The sequence below is a fragment of the Drosophila navojoa genome, chromosome X (assembly GCF_054131105.1).
Source record: "Drosophila navojoa isolate 15081-1374.11 chromosome X, UAZ_NAV_1.0, whole genome shotgun sequence".
NCBI lineage: Eukaryota > Metazoa > Arthropoda > Insecta > Diptera > Drosophilidae > Drosophila > Drosophila navojoa.
The window spans coordinates 25,656,196-25,674,137 of NC_142895.1; the positions used below are offsets into that span (position 1 = coordinate 25,656,196).

The window sequence follows — 17,942 nt, forward strand, 5'->3', positions numbered from 1 at the left end:
ATTTTAATAATGTTTTCGATGAGAATCTTTAAATTTGATTTGCTTAACATTTGCTTAATTGGTGCCTTGCTGTGAGTGATAATGTGTGTGTGGGTGTGTGTGTGTTTTCTATATAAATTTGTTTCTTTGTATGTAATGTTTAACATTCTTTTGCTTTCTCTTTCTATTTCTATCTCTAACTCTATGTGCTAAAGTGCTGTTAATAAACTTGAAACATTTTGTTGCCGCTGTTAACATTTGTTTTCGTTTTTCGTTTTTATTCATGTGTTGTTCTTGTTGTTGTTGTTGTTGTTGTTGTTGTTGTTGTTGTTGTTGTTGCTGGTGGTGGTGTTAGACCCATTGCATAATTTACAAATATCATCATATATAGCTAATATATATTTTATACAATATACATAAGAAATATAGCACTTAAAACATAATATGGTTCTATTTCTCTCTGTATCGATTACTCTGACTGTCTAGGTCTGTGGCTATGGGCATCTCATGTATATATCATTTTGGACTAAGTTAATTGGCCTTCTCTATTCTTAATTTCCTTTTTTTTTTTTTTTTTTTTTGTTTTTGCTTAAGCTAACGAAATCATAATGGATACAGAACGGGAAAGGGAAAGGGAAGGGGAACAGAAACGGAAACGGAAACGGAAACAGGCACACAGCCATATACACAACACACGAATCGAATAATCTGTTATACAAAATATACAAAATTGTGATTGAAATTTAATGAACTGCGAAGGTGTGTATGCGCGTGTGTATGTGTATGCGTGTGAGTGTGACTAAGATTGCATTGAGCCGCTCGCTGTGATGTTGCTGGGATGGTTAAGTTGCAATATATATGTATACACATATATATACACATATATATCTATATATATCTATATAGATCTGATCAATGCGCCTGATGAGCCCGTAAGGAATCCTTCTAATCGCCGCTGTCCTCCCATTTGCGTTCCTCCATAATCCGATCAAAGCAGTCCGCGAGAAATGCGTGCTACAGAAACGTATAACAGTTAGCATACATTGAGCGTATAACAGTCTTATACTTATATATATATATATATATATTTACATATGGCGTATAGACTTTGACCCAACGAGGTGGCTTATCTGGACGATTGTACTGAAAGCAAAACGACATCGATTCCTCGTCGCTCTCGGAGCTAGTGATGCTATCCCATGTCAGCTCCACCATTTGCGCCTCCAAAGAGCCATCCTCGCGGCACGCGTGCAGGCGAAAACTTTTCATTCCTGCAAATACAAAACACAATTAGTTGAGTGCTTCAAATATTATTATACACAGAACGATTAGACGACAGACTCAGCACTTTTCTATGGAATATTTAAAGTTATTTGAACTAGTTCAGATAAATCATTCACTCACTTCTCATTGAAATAAACCGTCTTTAATTCCGATTGGAATTTTCATTGGAATAGTTGATAATACTTTTTATTCGCTTTTAACTGCATTTCCCTTGAATCAGCTCAGAATATGTGGGTTATATTCCATGGAAAGCAGTGAATAATATTTGTATAAATTATAAATTGTTGAGTCACTACTTGAATTGCATGCGAACCAGCTTTAATTGCTGGAGACCTTTCCATATGAACATGAATATGCGAATAATAGTACAGAGTATAGTAGGTCAGCTCTTCTATCATTGATCTCTGATAGAATGTGAGCTCAACTATATGAGTAAAGCTTTCATAAGATTTGTCTATAAGTACATATATAAACTAAAACTAAACTCTTCTAGAATTCCCCCAAAAATGCCTATAGATCCATTAGTGGACTGTTGGGACTCACCCACGGCGGGCACGACATGACCCTCCTTGCGACTATCACAGGAGCAGTGAGGAAAGACAACATCACCATAGCCGGGCAGTGTGCGGGCCAAGGCGAGATAGTCGTTGGCCTTTTTGGCATCCTGCAGTGCTTTCAGCTCGTAGAGACGTCCCTCGGCACGTATATTGCCCCGATTCACCTCATCGACGGCCTGGTAGAAGATGAAGCGTGCCGCCTGCTCGCCATCGGGCAGTGTCAGCTCCTTGCTCACGGAGAAGAGCCAGCGGCGCACGCAGAGGCATGTGGAGGAGGCGGTGCTGTAGTTCTGAACATAGAGCTGATGCGGTATCTCGTGGGGCTGCAGCTTCCGCTCGAAATTGTATTCCACTATCTCGAACAGATAGAAGTATTGTTGCGTATAGGCTGTAAGGTTGGCGCGCTGCACCAGGATCTCCCACACCACCTGGGCATTGGATGACTTCTTAACGGATACGCTGGTCACCTCATGGTCGGGCAGCATCACCTTGATGTCCACCGGGGACGCAGATATATCATCTTCCGTATCGGTCAGGAAATCCTGCACTGAATCGCTCTCGGCTATCACGCGCACCGCGCACACCTTCTCCAAATACTGCTCGAGGCCACGTCGACGCGTGTCCAGCTGCTGTTCGCTCAGCTGAAAGAGCCACTTGCCCGGCAGCTTCGGAAAGTTGAAGCCGCTGAACTCCTTGCGCAGCGCCGAGTGCAGGTTGGCAAACTCGCGATAGCGACGCGAGCACAGCTGCCTGCCGGCCATATGGATATTGAAGACAATGTAGCGTTCCCCATTCCGATTGACGATGCTGTAGTCGGGTATGCTGGATGGATGGATGATGGATAGATGATTAGACTGGCGTCGGGATCACTCCGCAGAGACAGCAGCAGCATAACTCACCTGATGGGCAAGGAGCGCTTGTCCGAGTAGTCTATGTAGGAATAGCCAGTTTGATCCTCCTGCGGCTCCAGTCGGTCAGCCTCCTGCTGCGTGACCGATATGACCGTTAGGGTCAGGCAATCGCCGCCCGATTTGATAAGATCCACCACCTGTTTGTGTGTGGCGCCCTCCACGCTGACGCCATTGCTGCAATACATACACAAAAAAAAAGAGAGTTTGTGAATAACCTTTGGATGGTCAGTGGCTCCAATACCGCCTGCAGCGCTGCTCCATCGCGCTGAGCTGCGCATAGTGGATGCAATGAAAGGGCAACATTCTAAAGGATTCTCTGCTAGTCGACGAGGCGAGTCCACTCGATGCTCAGGCGGCTGCTGCCAGAGTCTGATTAATTAAGAGAAAAGACTGGAAAAGACTGAGCCCCTGCTCTGAGGTGGTCTGATGGAAGCTCTGATTCGCTCGCTTGGAGCACCTTGTGGCACTTGGCGCACTGATAAGACGCCGCCGTCAACAGACTTGCCATTTGGGGTCAAGTTGAGTTTGTTTACGATAAACTCGAGCACATTCAATGGAGCTGCACTCTACGGGTCTACGGCTCTACGGCTCTCAATGGAAAGCAAACAATTTATTGTGGCACGAATTGATCAATTCGAAAACATGTTGATTCTTGATGTGAACTTGCATGGAAAACCGTAATTTCAGGGCGAAAGAGATTACAAAGACCGAAAGTAATAGAAACAAAATCTGAATGAGAAAGATAACTAGGGACCGAGAGGGTTTTCAGAAAGAGTAAGAGCTAAATTTAAATAACTAATCAAGAGAGATATATATCAATACATATATATAGTGAGAGAAAGAGAGAGAGAGAGAGAGAGAGAGAGAGAGAGAGAACGAGAATGAAACAGAAGCCACAGAAAGAGAATGAGAGTAAGGTAGGGAGACATAAATATTTATAGATAATGAAATAGAAAGAGACACCGAATGTAAAAAACAGAGAGAGATAGAGCGAAAGTAAAGAAGGACAGGGAGAAACTTAGATAATGAGTGTGATGAAATAGACGGAGACTGGCGCAGAAGAAGAAAGCTCAACAGAGAGAGAAAGGTAGATATTGAAAGAGATGAACAATGAACTTTTTGAGAGCAGGGGGACAAGAGATACAGAGAGGGACAGAATACAATAGAGGAGCACTAAGATAGTAGAAAAGGAGAGAGACAGAACACAAAGACTGAAGAAAAGAGTAAAAGACATAGAATAAAATAGAAGAATAATGTACACTTAAATTGATTGTAATAGAGAACCTTTGCCGGGGCAATGGAGAATTGCAAAGAGCAGCGTCATTAATTCAATTTTTACGAAATAAACTCAATTTACATATATGTAGCTAATAATAATTCCCATTTGTATGCTAGGGCAGTTCTATGAAATTTTTGTTTATTATTCCAATTGATATTACATTGCATCCAACTGCTGTCCAATGAGTCTTACAAGTGCTTAATTACATTCGCTGCCAAACGTCAAATGGAATGACGATATATGTACATGTTTACAAATGAGTTCATTCAATAACCAAAAGCGAAAAGCATGCAAGAACAACAATTAACAATGAAAAGAACAAAAATTTCAGCCCGAAAAATCAAAGAATTTTTTGAAAAACTCAAATTTGATGAAAAAACTGATTCATTTAACAGTGATTCAGCCTGCGAATTTTGGAGTGAACTCTTTGCTCATTTTGGCTTTAGTCTGGCAACGCCAAAAGCTGAACATGTGACGTCACAAGTGCCCACGAAACAAGCGCCGGCCAATTTGCCGTTGTTAACGCAGCAAAAGTAGAGAAATAAAACAAGCTACAGTCGCACGTGCCACTTGAGTGAGAGTGAACGACTTCGAGATACCCTGTTTAAACATTAAACTAATGTTGACTCGCTTGAGTTCTGCACGTTATAGATCTACATTAACGGATAACCAATATACCCCGCATTTGCACATTCAATGGGTGTTCAGCAAACTAAATAGGCAAATGCATTGCAATGAAGTAATTCAATTTATTAACACTTGCATGCAATGGCATTACATTAGATTAAATTTTATAATATATATAAAGACTTGTATATATTATATACATGTCTATTTATATATATAGACATTTTGTATGGCTTAGGCTGCAGCTTGCTTTGAGATTCGATCAAGTTTTTGCTTTTAGCCAATTCAATTGGAAATTGCATTCGCCGCGCTGTCGCTTGCTGTTGGCTTCCTTTTGGCCACCGTTGGACACGACCAGACGACACTTCTTAGACATTGTTGTTATTGTGTGTGCATTCTGTGTGTGTGTGTGTGTGTGTGTGTGTGCGTCTTTCCGGTTTGACTTTTGCCACTGCAGCACAGATAAATAAATCGCAGATATCATTGCTTTTCGTGCCGCTGCTGACGCACAGGGACAACAATACCATTAACAGCAACAAAAAATAACAGCATTATGACATGACTCATATTGAAGCATACCTATCATACACACACGCACACACACACACATGTACAGACATGCAGACATACGCCTGTTGTATGCCAAACTTAGTAGATACTCTGTAAATCTCATTACACTTAGCTCTCGAGATATTGTCAAGGTTCTGTTGAAGACACGACCACTCAGATACCCATTAAATTTGAACAGAGCTCTTGTTGAGTTGATAAACTAAGATCCACACTTTTAAGCTATTGCCAAGGCCTGTTACTAGTGCAATATAATGCAACTAGTCGGATACCCTGTAATTTAATTGCAAGTCATATTAAGTCGGCAAGCAGTTAAGCTTAGCTCTGCCTCCAAAGAGTTATTCTCAACTGCGCGACTGATCAGATACTCTGCAATTTAGTTTTAATCTATGCTTAAATCGATAAATCGATAACAATGTTTACTCAGTTTTTTCTTTGAAATGAATGTAACTGTTACGTTAAGCTGATTAGGTCTAGGAAAGGTTGGAGTTAGGAAATTACTAACATTTATAATTATATTATATTTCATTTAAAATTACACTTTAATGGCTATTAAATTTGAAGCTACTTTATCTGTGCTATATATCTATGCGACGTACCATTATTAAACTAGATGTTAAATTTAACAACTAGTTAGTTGGTCTGCGGCTAGTTATGTCACGTAAACCGCATAGCCAACAGCCATAGCCATCTATAGCCTTCCTTATGAACTAAGTCTGCAGGAGATCAGCAGAGATTGAGATTGGAAGAGAGACGTGACACTAAACGAAACCAGTTTCGGCTGCTAAAAACTAGAATACATTTATTTGACAGCGCCACGTGAACATGTTCAAGCAATTACGAAACTTTTGCATGCAAATATAAGAGCTCTCTTTACAGATGAGATTGGCAGAGGGATTCGGGTTAGCCTACAAAGGAGGCATATATTCTATATATAAAGTACGATAATTTTGTATACCCTGTAAATCGCTTCAGTGTCTTGAGCGAGAAACCTATGAGAGTGAAAGGCAAATGAAACTTATATATTTCTACATCTGTATCTCTGTTTCTATCTGTAAATGTATATGTACTTGTACCTGTATCTATATAAGTATCTCTATCTTGATAGCTTCCTTGTTGCGCTAGTACATGAAATTCTCTTGAACTTTCTTTTCTTCAATTCCTTTTCATTGTCTTTTGTTCGAATTTAGCTCAAAAATTTACACGAAAAGCTGCATTTGATATCCTTGTAGTACTTTCTTCCAATTTACAATCAACTATCCCTTGACAAAAGGAAACAACTTTTGTTAAAAGTTATTTGAGCGCTTGTGTAATTAAAAAACTAAGTTGAAAATGTGCGAGAGGGGGAGAGAAAGGGTGAGAGACAGAGATAGAGAAAGAGAAAGAAAGATAGAGAGTAAGAACGAAAGTTCATTCATACAATATTCATTCCTGATAAAGTTTTGTACACACACAAAATAGTTTTTTCTTGACACATTCGATATACAATATCTACTCGTTTTAGTTTAGATACTGGACTATATAATCTCTCTTTATTTTCACAAATATCTTTTATTTTACAAATATAATAGAATAGAATAGAAGAGAAATGAATGAAACAAAGAATAAAACACAATAAATATTACAGAAATACCTGCAGTTAAGGATTGAGCAAGCATTAGGTGTATTAAATTGTTTATTATCCGAGATATACGATTTACTAGTTAATCAATTGAGCCAACACAGCAACACAGGCAAATTAAATAAACTGAGCATAAAATTAACGTCAATCAAATTGATGTACTCGAACAATGTCCCAAGAAAATCTAACGCTCATGGCGTTGGTAACAACATTGGAGAGATACGCACAGGAATGGCGAAGGGGAACAAGAAGGGGTGGGGAGGAGGGAGGGAAGAAGAGGGAAGGAGAGAGGAGGGGAGAGGGAGAGGGAGAGGGAGAGGGAGAGGGAGAGGGAGAGGGAGAGGGAGAGGGAGAGGGAGAGGAGAGGGAGAGGGAGAGGGAGAGGGAGAGGGAGAGGGAGAGGGAGGGGAGAGGGAGGGGGAGAGGGAGAGGGAGAGGGAGAGGGAGAGGGAGAGGGAGAGGGAGAGGGGAGGGAGAGGGGAGAGGGAGAGGGAGAGGGAGAGGGAGAGGGAGAGGGAGAGGGAGAGGGAGAGGGAGAGGGAGAGGGAGAGAGGGAGAGGGAGAGGGAGAGGGAGAGGGAGAGAGGAGAGGGAGAGGGAGAGGGAGAGGGAGAGGGAGAGGAGAGGGAGAGGATGAGGGAGAGGGAGAGGAGAGGGAGAGGGAGAGGGAGAGGGAGAGGGAGAGGGAGAGGGAGAGGGAGAGGGAGAGGGAGAGGGAGAGGGAGAGGGAGAGGAGAGGGAGAGGGAGAGGGAGGAGGGAGAGGGAGAGGAGAGGGAGAGGGAGAGGGAGAGGAGAGGGAGAGGGAGAGGGAGAGGGGAGAGGGAGAGGGAGAGGGAGAGGGAGAGGGAGAGGGAGAGGGAGAGGGAGAGGGAGAGGGAGAGGGAGAGGGAGAGGGAGAGGGAGAGGGAGAGGGAGAGGGAGAGGGAGAGGAGAGGGAGAGGGAGGGAGAGGGAGAGGAGGGAGAGGGAGAGGGAGAGGGAGAGGGAGAGGGAGGAAGGGAGAGGAGAGGGAGAGGGAGAGGGAGAGGGAGAGGGAGAGGGAGAGGGAGAGGGAGAGGGAGAGGGAGAGGGAAGGGAGAGGGAGAGGGAGAGGGAGAGGAGAGGGAGAGGGGAGGAGAGGGAGGGAGAGGGAGAGGTGAGAGGGAGAGGGGTAGAGGGAGAGGGAGAGGAGAGGGAGAGGGAGAGGGAGAGGGAGAGGAGAGGGAGAGGGAGAGGGAGAGGGAGAGGTAGAGGGAGAGGGAGAGGGAGAGGGAGAGGGAGAGGGAGAGGGAGAGGGAGAGGGAGAGGGAGAGGAGAGGAGGGAGAGGAGAGGGAGAGGGAGAGGGAGAGGGAGGAGAGGAGAGGGAGAGGAGAGGGAGAGGGAGAGGGCGAGGGAGAGGGATGAGGGAGAGGAGAGGGAGAGGAGAGGGAGAGGGAGAGGGAGAGGTAGAGGAGAGGAGAGGGAGAGGGAGGAGAGGGAGAGGGAGAGGAGAGGAGAGGGAGAGTGAGGAGGGAGAGGAGAGGTAGAGGGAGAGGGAGAGGGAGAGGGAGAGGGAGAGGGAGAGGGAGAGGGAGAGGGATGAGGGGAGAGGGAGAGGGAGCGGGAGAGGGAGAGGGAGAGGGAGAGGGAGAGGGATGAGGGGAGAGGGAAGGTGAGAGGGAGAGGGAGAGGGAGAGGGAGAGTGAGATGGATATGGAGAGGGAGAGGGAGAGGGAGAGGGATGAGGGAGAGGGCGATGGGAGATAGAGGGATGATAGATAGGAGAGGATATGAGAGGTGTAGATAGTAGATGTAATAATTTGAGAGTGATTGTAAGTTATATTGATAGTGTATGCATGTAGGATAGTTATAGTTATATTTTATATTTATAATTTATATTGATAGGTATATTTATAGTGATATTTATATTTATATTTATCTTTATATTTATAGTTTATATTAGTATTTATATTTATATTTATATTTCTATTAATTATATTATATTTTATATGGATTTTTTTTAAACTCTTGTCCTTGTTACGTAGATATAGGGACATATCCTGTCCGTTATTTAAGCTAATCACTTGGATATCCTTAAGCTGTTTTGTTAATAAGCGTTGCCACCTGTCTAACAATTCACCATATCTCACTCACTACACTTCCTCTCTCTCTCTCTCTCTCTCTCCTCTCTCTCTCTCTCTCTCTCTCTCTCTCTCTCTCTGAAAGTGTTTTTCCCTCTTTCAGGAAATATTGCTATTTTGACTGCCTTTTTCCTCGACTCATATTTTTGGTTTTTCCTCACCTTTTTGTGGACTAATTTTAAGCAAAACAAAAAAAAAGAACAAGAATTTCGTAGCGTTTACCTAAATCTAAATCCAAATGTGAGTCCGAGCCCCGGAAACCACAAAACTCATCAGCTTAGTCCAAGGGCCGGCGGGCCCAACCACCAAGCACTTTCACCTACCTCTGCCAAAACCAATCCACTGACGCAAATCTATTGATTATTCTTGGGGCATATGCCACCCGAGCAAACAACAACAACAACAACTACAATTTGAACATGGGAATAACAACAGAACATGGAACACATAACCACAAAAACACAAAATTTGTGGTACCATTAAATAAATTTAAACAAAAACTCAAAAAAGAAAAAAAAAAAACTACTAGGCCGACGTGTGAATACCCTTAATCGAATGTATTAGACAGTTGAAAGAGATGAATATGTGCAAAGTACAAAATATTTGATTAGAATCAAATAGAATTTGAAGCCATTAGCATCCATAGGGCTCAACAATATATATATATGGGATTTGTATAAATAGGGATTTATTATAATTCTTATTAGGATACTTGTTGTTATTAGCATTTACTTATTTTTAGTCAGAATCGATTTTTCAGCTAACTCTAAGGTTGTGTACACTCCAATTTTGCTAGGAAAAATCAAGTTATTTACGCCCAAAATAGTACCTTTAAGTACATTAAGCTCTTAAGTTCATTAAGCTCTGGCAATTGTTTGTAAATTACTTGAGAGTCGGTAAAGAAGAGAGGTAGAACGCATGTGCGCAAGAGAGAAAGAGAAAGAGCCAAATAAATTAAGCTGTCTTAAGCAGTCCCAAACCCTGAGCATACACCAAAGTATATAAAAGTTGTACTATTTATGGTTTAGAGGATGCGTTATAATGCGATTCGAAAGACGTAAGTGGGAGTGACCGACTGAAGACATACCCTAACCTAACTTTTCTTTCCATGCAGCAAACATAGGGCTCCTATGATATGCAAATATAGGCTATGGTAAATCATAATATTATATTACTTGAAATCAAGTGAATTTATACTTAAAATCAAAAACATTTCTGACATAGACATACATAGATGACAATACAAGAAGTTTTATATGAAAATATATAAATATAGTATCTCTAGCTTTTATGATCTCTTAATTAGATACATGAACGTATCGATTTCTATCACTCAAGGAATAAGTCATATCAATATATCAATCTTGTAGACTCTAGATTTTGCAATTGCCAAAACTATAAGGCAATATAATAGATAAGCAGAGGGAATAGTTTCCTATATCGTGTCTGGAATAGTTCATACGATATAGAAAACTATCCCAAATCTGGAATAGTTGATACGATATAGAAAACTATTCCGTCTTATTCTGATAAAGAAAATGCTCCTTTTTCATAATGTCCCTCATGTTGAGAATTTTGTCTGGCTTTAGCAGTTTCAAAATTTCACGAATATTATTTCCATTTCAATCCCTTTCTCCACATTCTGCTGCTGATATTGGACTCAGTCAATATACCCCATGCTCATGCAAGCGTATGAGCAGAAATATACCCTCGCACGGAAAACAGCCAACTAAAGTTCAACCCTAAGCTTATTGAATTTATGTATGTTTTTATTTTTTTTTATTTTCATTTTCATGTTTAACGTGCTTTATTTAGTTGTTGCTGGTGAGTGGGTCGAATGGGTGGATGAATGGCATTGTTGTCGTAAATGTTTTAACGAGCCACACGTCGAACAACAAGAAATGGAAATAGTTCATAATCCCCATTGAATGCCATGCCCCGACCGTGCGCCATTTCGAATTGCAAGTGCAACAGAAGCAAAAACCCAAAAAGCTTAGCAAAATATCTTAAGTGTAACAAGCACACAGACACAGACAGACAAACACACACACTCACATTCACATACTCACCACACACACACTTGTTCGATTCGCACACTTTCGATTCATAAATATTCCTTTTTCCTGAAATAGTTTCATGATTTAACCTAGATCCAATGAATCTTATGCCACAGAGCTGGTTGCTAGAGCCGCCGCATACCAAATTATTGATATCTAGAGCTTATAACACCCGACTTCCATCAAGCGATTACTGTTTGCTCTTTGCGGCTTGTGTTTGACTATTTGAGCAAACTAATTATATTATAGCCAATATTTGGGAAATGGCAGAGCAAAACAGCTAAACAAAGATATACAAATGATTATATTTATATAGAGAATATATTTTAGATATATGGCATAGTCGACTCATAAATCGAACCTTAACATTTAACAGTTGACGTTGATACTCAAATCAAATCGAATTCAATCCGAGCAAATGAGGTCTATGTAGGGGACACTAGAGTCTAGGAAACATATAGAAATGTTTTATTATGGACAAATGACAATATCAGGGCGATCGGACAGATAAAATATATATATTTATATATATAGTATATGAAATTAAATCAAACAATGGAACAATGAAAAGACTAACAGCGATTTGGGCAAACCACTTGAGGATAGACATCGAGCTAATCTAATCTGAAATTGTGGCTAAGCCCAACTCGTTTTGGATTTCTTTGTTGGACAGTCGAAAAGTGGCAACAGCTGCGAGAAGATGCGAAGCTCAAGGCGCTTGTTATGGATTCTGACTGTGATGCAGTTGCTCCTGGCGGCCGTTGGCCTGGAATGTTACGCCTGCGACTCGGCCGAGGATGCCGAGTGCGCCACACGGCCGGGCCAGCAGCTGGAGGTGGAGGAGTGCAGCCAGCCGAACGATGAGTGTGTGACCTCCGTTACAGCGGGAGTGACGCGTCGCGGCTGCCTGCGTCGCCTCTATCCGAATGGCTACTGCGGCGAGCGCTGCGATCGCTGCACTACGAGCCTCTGCAATCGGCACGTCTTTCCGGTGGATCGGCTGCGCTGCTACCAGTGCAGCGGCGCCAGCTGCATCGACGTGAGCACTCGGCCCGAGCTGCTGCTGCCCTGCCCGGTGTACAACGAGAAGGATCGCTGCTACACGAACATCCTGCACCTGAGCAACACGCAGCGCGGCTGCGAGCACACCAATCTGCCCCCGGACTGCCCCCACGTCTGCCTCAAGTGCAACTACAACGGCTGCAACGCGGAGCTAACGGTCAGCGAGAGCCACTGCCTGCAGTGCACGTCGAATCGGCTGGCGGGCAATCCGGACTGCCAGCGCGAGCAGCAGCCCGAGCAGTCCAGCCAGTGTGCGCTCTCCAATGCCACTGTGACGCAGTGCGTCAACAAGGTGATGTACGGCCATCGGGAGCGCTGCTTCACGCACCACAATAACCAAACGGAGGTGCTCCAGCGCGGCTGCTCCACCACCATGGGCTTCTTCCCCACCGGCCAGCTGCAGGAGTGCTATGGCGACAACTGCAACGCCCAATGCCAGGACATTGCCTGCGCCACCTGCAACTCCACCAGCAATCCCAATTGCCGCAGCGGCCATGCTCTGAAGAGCGAACAGTGCGCTCCGGGCACTACGGCCTGTTACTCGTGCGAGCAAGGTTAGGGTGAGTCTGGCGCTGCGTTAATGTGAACTAGTTCCAATTTTGAGCCAGGCTAGGGTGGGACAGGCACTGCGTTAATATGAGCCAGTTCCAATTAAAATTAATTAATTCATTTGTCCAGTTTCAGTTATTAGCCACTCTCCCTCCCTTTGAACTACTCTCTCGTTAAGCAATTATTTTAATTCCAAAATTAAGCTCAGTCAGCGATTTTTAAACACATATGAACCACTCTGTAAAATAATTATTTCGATAAATGACCTTCATGGCTTCTATGAATTTTTGAATACTGAATTCACAATTACATTTGAACAGCTGAAATACGATTTACATATATATTAATTGTTGCTATTTTGCCAAAATAAAGAGAAACTGCGAACTAGCTCGCTGCACCTACTACACCAGGAACTGTTTATTACCTGCTTGCAGCCCTGAAGCTCTCTATCTCTCTCTCTCTTTCTCACACACACACACACTGGCTCACACGCATTAGTCACGCGCAGCCAACTTAACGCATTAGCATATAACATTTATGCTTCCTTCCAGATTGTTTCTTGTTTCTTTTATTCACCTATTCCTTTTCTTCCTCCCATTCATGTCCACAGATACGCTGCTGCGTCGCGGCTGCGCGGATGCTAACTTCGTGCCCGGCAGCGGCGAGGCTTGCCAGCTCTGCCGCAGCAGCGACGGCTGCAACCGTTGGTCGGTGCGCAGCTGCTATCGGTGCAATTCGCTGGAGCACGGCGACGACTGCGCTGCCATGCAGCTGCCGAGCGCCATGGCGCAGAGCAACTGCAGCAGCCCAGCCGAGCTGTGCGTGAGCACCGTCCTTAGCCGTCTCCAGTTGGTCTATACGGTGCGTGGCTGTGCCGGCGAGGTGCCCGAATGCAGCGCTAACGATCCCTACTGTGTGCGCTGCAATGGCACCCTCTGCAACAGCTTGCCCACCAAGTGGCAGCAGCAGCAAAAGCAGGAGCAAGAGCAGGAGCAGCAGCAGCAAGCGGTGGGCGTTATAAGGGGCGTGCAACGCCTGCTCGAGCATCTATGGCCCCGTCTATGAGTAATTAGCAACAAATTATTGCAAAGCATTTTTTCTGATGAATAAACAATGAGAGAGAGAAATTTCACATATACATACACCCCCAAACCTTATCCCTGTGCAGCGCCCTGAAGTAAAACTGTAATGTTGATAAGCACGACGACCAGGCGGATGTGGAGGGAGCGAAGAGGCGGCATTAACGGTTGCCAACCGGCAACAGAAAAGCCCAAAAACAAAAACAACAAAAAAAACGCCCCTCAAAGTCAGCGCTAACGAAAAAGAGAGTGAAAGAGCAAGAGAGATGGAGCGAGAGTGAGAGTTAATGGAGAAGTTCGTGTATGAGAGACACTCAAAAAACAGGGCTGGAGGAAAATAGGGCTGGGCAAGCGTAACTGCTAACGACATAATATCACGAATTAAACAAATCCTTTTATGCATGTGAATGATCTTTGAATGTAACTTCAAACAAAATATGAAAAGTTTTAAAAATATATAAATAAAATATGTAAGTGATGTATATTATAGATATATTCATATGTATGAACATTTGATTGACCATAAGTAAATATGTAAATGAGATATGTAAGGATAATAATAAATATGTTCAAATTTATATATATATATACATTTTATTTCCCATATCGTTTTCAAGAATTATTGTATTAATCGAATATATTCTAATACACATATTTCTTAGTTAAAGGACCCACACTTCAACTACTATAAACAGAGTGGAAAATCAATACAGCTAAGTCCAATTTGTGACATTTGAAAATGGTTTGCAATATTAATGATCTTAAAACAGTTGCGAAAGTAAACATGTATTGTACATACATATGTATATATATTTATCTGAAATAATGAAATAAATTCATGAGAACGGAAGAGAATCAAATTACATTGCAAACAAAACAAAGGCAATAAAATTGTAGCTAAACATTCTAATTATTAGGGTATATAGCCATATACATACATATATACATATGTACAAATATACAAAAAATTCTCAGATAAGCTGGCTTTGCATTATCAAGGTACAGCTTAAAAGTCGAGTCATTTATAATCGTACAAAATAAACGAATACAAAATGACTATATACATATGTATATGTACATATATAGAGCTGCATATCAATGCAAAACTATTATCAAAGTGTAAACAAACGTATGTCATAAATAGCCCCATTACATATATAAATAGTAATAATACGTAAACAAAATGAGCTATAATGTGTAAGAACGAGCAAAATAAATAAATCGTTAATATTTCAGACTAATCCCAAGGAATGCCAAATTTGAAATTTAACTATCTGGATAATATGATCGTAAATAGATTATATAAATATGAACTTTAATAAGATCGTTTGCCATTTAAGTTCCGTATCTTAAGAAAAAGTAGCTAAACTGGTTCACAAATGAATTCATTTCCAAAAGTGAACCGATAAAAATAGCAATAAATTTTGTGAATCTTTTATATTAACAGCCGTTGAGTCAAACAGTCTTATAATTTATAGCTAAAGCTTAAAGAGGAAGTGCAATGAAGAAGATAAACGAAAAATTCTACTTGAACTGGTTCAATTCAAATGAACCTCTAAACGCTGCGCTCTTAACGAATGGGAGTAATATAAAACGCGTAACGAAAGTAAAACAAAACAAAAATTAAAAATTTACAAAAAAAAATTATTTGGATGTTTGTGAAGCTCTGATTACTGTTGCTTTGTTTGCACACGTGCGACCAAATCATAACAGTAATTGTTGTTCTTGCTTCAGTACATTCATAATCAAATAATGGGCCACCCAGCAACTACAACAACAACAGCAACAACAGCTACGGCCACAATAACAACGACAATGACGTGCTGCCAGCAAAAAGTGCGAAAATTCGTAAAAATAAAAAAAGTCTATATGAAAAATAAACATTTGCCAATTTGTGGCGTGTGCTTGCACGGGGCGGGGAGCGAGAAGCGTGCGAGGCGTGGCAAGCACAGTTATGTGCAGTGGGTGAATTGTGGGCTGACTGTGGGAGCTGCGGGTGTGCGATGCGAACGATAATTAAGTTGTTATCCGCCGCGCAACAAAATAGCTAAATTTATTAATTGAATTTGTGCGCAGGTTTCCGCAGCTGTCAAAGAGACAGAGGGAAAGACAGAGACAGAGACATATACAGAGAGAGAGCGAGAGCGCGCGAGAGTGGGGCATGGGGCTGAAAAGGTTATCACAACACGGGCGACCACCACAAAACTCAATTATATGCAGCATGCATTGATTGATAGCATTTGGCTGAGCGACGATAACGCAAAATGTCAAAGATGCAAAACAAAAAGCTTAGCAAAGGACAGACTGCAAAAGAAAGAAAAACAACAATACAAGAGAACGACACAAAAAAACACTGAGAGAGCATATAAATGAGCGTCTGAGTGGAGTGACAGAGAGCAGCAATGCATGCAGAGCGGCAGAGGGAGCGAGGGCAGCATTTTAATTAGCTGGCTCTGTGGGCGCTCATATATGTATGTGTACATACATAGATATGTATGTACGTATATACTTATGTGTCTTTATGTAGGTGCGCGCAAGTGTGAATGTTTGCATGTAAGTGTGGCCAAACAATGGTATAAATATTACGCCATAACAACAACAATAGAAAGAAGCTAAAGAAGCAGCAACAAACGGTTGCCAGATATGATGACAGCGAATTTCAGTTACAGCCCTCTCTCTCTCACGCACACATACACGCACACATACAGTGAACAGTGTTTATTGATTCCAGGACTTCCAAGCGGCAGTTTTAAGTTTCTTTCCATTTCGAGTGGAGACGTTTTGTGGGTGGGTCGCTCGCTCACTCTCACTCACGCCAGAGCAGCGGTGCGGGGCGGGGCGCGAACAAACAGGTCAAACATGAAGCTTCCTTGAAGTTTCGCTATTGCTTGTATTTCATTATATTATGCTATCACTTTATTGTTCTCACTAGGGGCGGTATATACTTACACCTCGAGTATGCGATCGCCTTTCTTGATGCCAGCCTTCTCGGCGGCTCCGTTCTCCAACACAGCGCTGACGTGCTGCAGCGGAGCGTACAGCTCGCCATTGATTGAACGCAATTGGCCGCCCTCGGACACCTGTCCGCGCACGTTGAAGCCGAAGCCAGTTTCCGTCTTGTGGATGGTGACGACGCGCGGTCCATTGGCGGCTGTGATGGTGGTGCCGCTGGTGCCGTTGTTTTCGCTCATTTCTGTGCAGCCGGTACGCTGCGCTCCAAGCAGAGCAGAGCCGAGACACACACACACACGCACGCACGCTCACACACCCACCCACACACGCACGGACGCAGGCAGACCCAAGCACACACACAGACGCACACTGGCAGGCGGCAGGTTTTGTTGTTGTCGTTGTGGTTGTTGTTATTTTACACAATTTTGCTATGTTTTTGCGTAACTTTTGTATTTCTGCAACTTCTTTTTACACACAAACATTCGCGCGCGCACACACACACAAACGCAACCGAATGAACATGAATGTAATCGAGACGAACACAAATACACATACAGGCAAAGGCAGGCCGCAGCGGCAGCCACTTTTACTTTCCGCAAATCATACACACACACAAAAAAAACAGAAATAATAACACGGAAATTGGTAAATCGTAGTAACTTGCAACTGCAACAGAAATCGGTATTACACGCCGTGATTTGTTAAGTGAATCAGATGTGTGAGAGCGAGTGTATGTTATGGGCTAGCAATTGCAATTGTTTATAGTTTACATTGCGATTAAACAGTTAACAGCAAACAACGTGCGGAGCGCACATTAATTTTGCATATTGCCTCTGCTTTCCTTAATTCACTTTTGCTTTCGCCTCTTTCGCCTTTGCCTTTGCCGTTGCCACTCGCCCAACAACTGTCAGGCGCTAGTGTTGGGTTTGTCCATTAGGTGACTGCACGATGAACTGAACGATACAAATGAGCTGACTCCTCGTGACCGGTTCATTATCGAACTGAACAGCAGGCGGCTTGCAACTAAATGGCAACGCTGACAACAAGCCGAACATGCCAAACACATTAATTATTATAATATAAGCTTATTATTATGAAGCAACTATTTATTAAGATCACATTTGATTTATTCTAACATAAAACTGGTAGAAAAACTTTGAAACAATTCAAAATAGATACTCGATAGCTCAATATCGATGAACTACTAATCGATTATAATCAGCTGCCTTTTGTTGACGATTGTTGATAAATAAAACTAGTGCCGATTTTTTTAAAATGTCATTTAACATTTCAAGTGTGAAACTAGCAGACACTCCAGC

The 17,942-nt window shown here is 42.4% G+C and overlaps 2 protein-coding genes across 4 annotated transcripts; one reads left to right on the forward strand and one right to left on the reverse strand.

Annotated features, from left to right (window-relative positions):
* Nucleotides 1-280: 280 nt before the first annotated feature.
* On the reverse strand, nucleotides 281-17,537 carry Snx27 (sorting nexin 27). 2 transcript variants are annotated; one of them, XM_089264916.1, is made up of 5 exons: nucleotides 16,621-17,537; nucleotides 2,720-2,905; nucleotides 1,807-2,642; nucleotides 1,072-1,250; nucleotides 281-993 (listed from the first exon to the last, which is right to left on the reverse strand). In XM_089264916.1, the coding sequence occupies exons 1-5, from the start codon at nucleotides 16,860-16,862 to the stop codon at nucleotides 925-927; spliced, it is 1,512 nt and encodes a 503-aa protein (XP_089121042.1). In that variant the 5' UTR covers nucleotides 16,863-17,537; the 3' UTR covers nucleotides 281-924. The 2 variants fall into 2 exon arrangements, with proteins under 2 accessions (XP_089121042.1, XP_030246074.1); XM_030390214.2 differs by lacking the exon at nucleotides 16,621-17,537 and adding an exon at nucleotides 2,973-3,100.
* LOC115565100 (uncharacterized) lies at nucleotides 11,384-14,141 on the forward strand. Of its 2 annotated transcripts, none has more exons than XM_089264211.1 (2): nucleotides 11,384-12,597; nucleotides 13,203-14,141. In XM_089264211.1, exons 1-2 carry the CDS (start codon nucleotides 11,682-11,684, stop codon nucleotides 13,655-13,657), a joined length of 1,371 nt encoding a protein of 456 aa, XP_089120337.1. In that variant the 5' UTR covers nucleotides 11,384-11,681; the 3' UTR covers nucleotides 13,658-14,141. The 2 variants fall into 2 exon arrangements, 1 of the variants encoding a protein (XP_089120337.1); XR_016197376.1 differs by lacking the exon at nucleotides 13,203-14,141 and adding an exon at nucleotides 12,722-12,921 and having other exon boundaries at nucleotides 11,387-12,657.
* Nucleotides 17,538-17,942: the final 405 nt, after the last annotated feature.

Bases quoted from the DNA above. Each gene is read 5' to 3' on its own strand.
- LOC115565100 (XM_089264211.1), top strand. From the start codon at position 11,682: ATGCGAAGCTCAAGGCGCTTGTTATGGATTCTGACTGTGATGCAGTTG. The intron at 12,598-13,202 runs GTTAGGGTGAGT...TCATGTCCACAG, and splicing joins CTGTTACTCGTGCGAGCAAG to ATACGCTGCTGCGTCGCGGC.
- Snx27 (XM_089264916.1), bottom strand. From the start codon at position 16,862: ATGAGCGAAAACAACGGCACCAGCGGCACCACCATCACAGCCGCCAAT. The intron at 1,251-1,806 runs GTGAGTCCCAAC...TTGTATTTGCAG, and splicing joins TCATGTCGTGCCCGCCGTGG to GAATGAAAAGTTTTCGCCTG. The intron at 994-1,071 runs GTAAATATATAT...ACGTTTCTGTAG, and splicing joins TCAAAGTCTATACGCCATAT to CACGCATTTCTCGCGGACTG.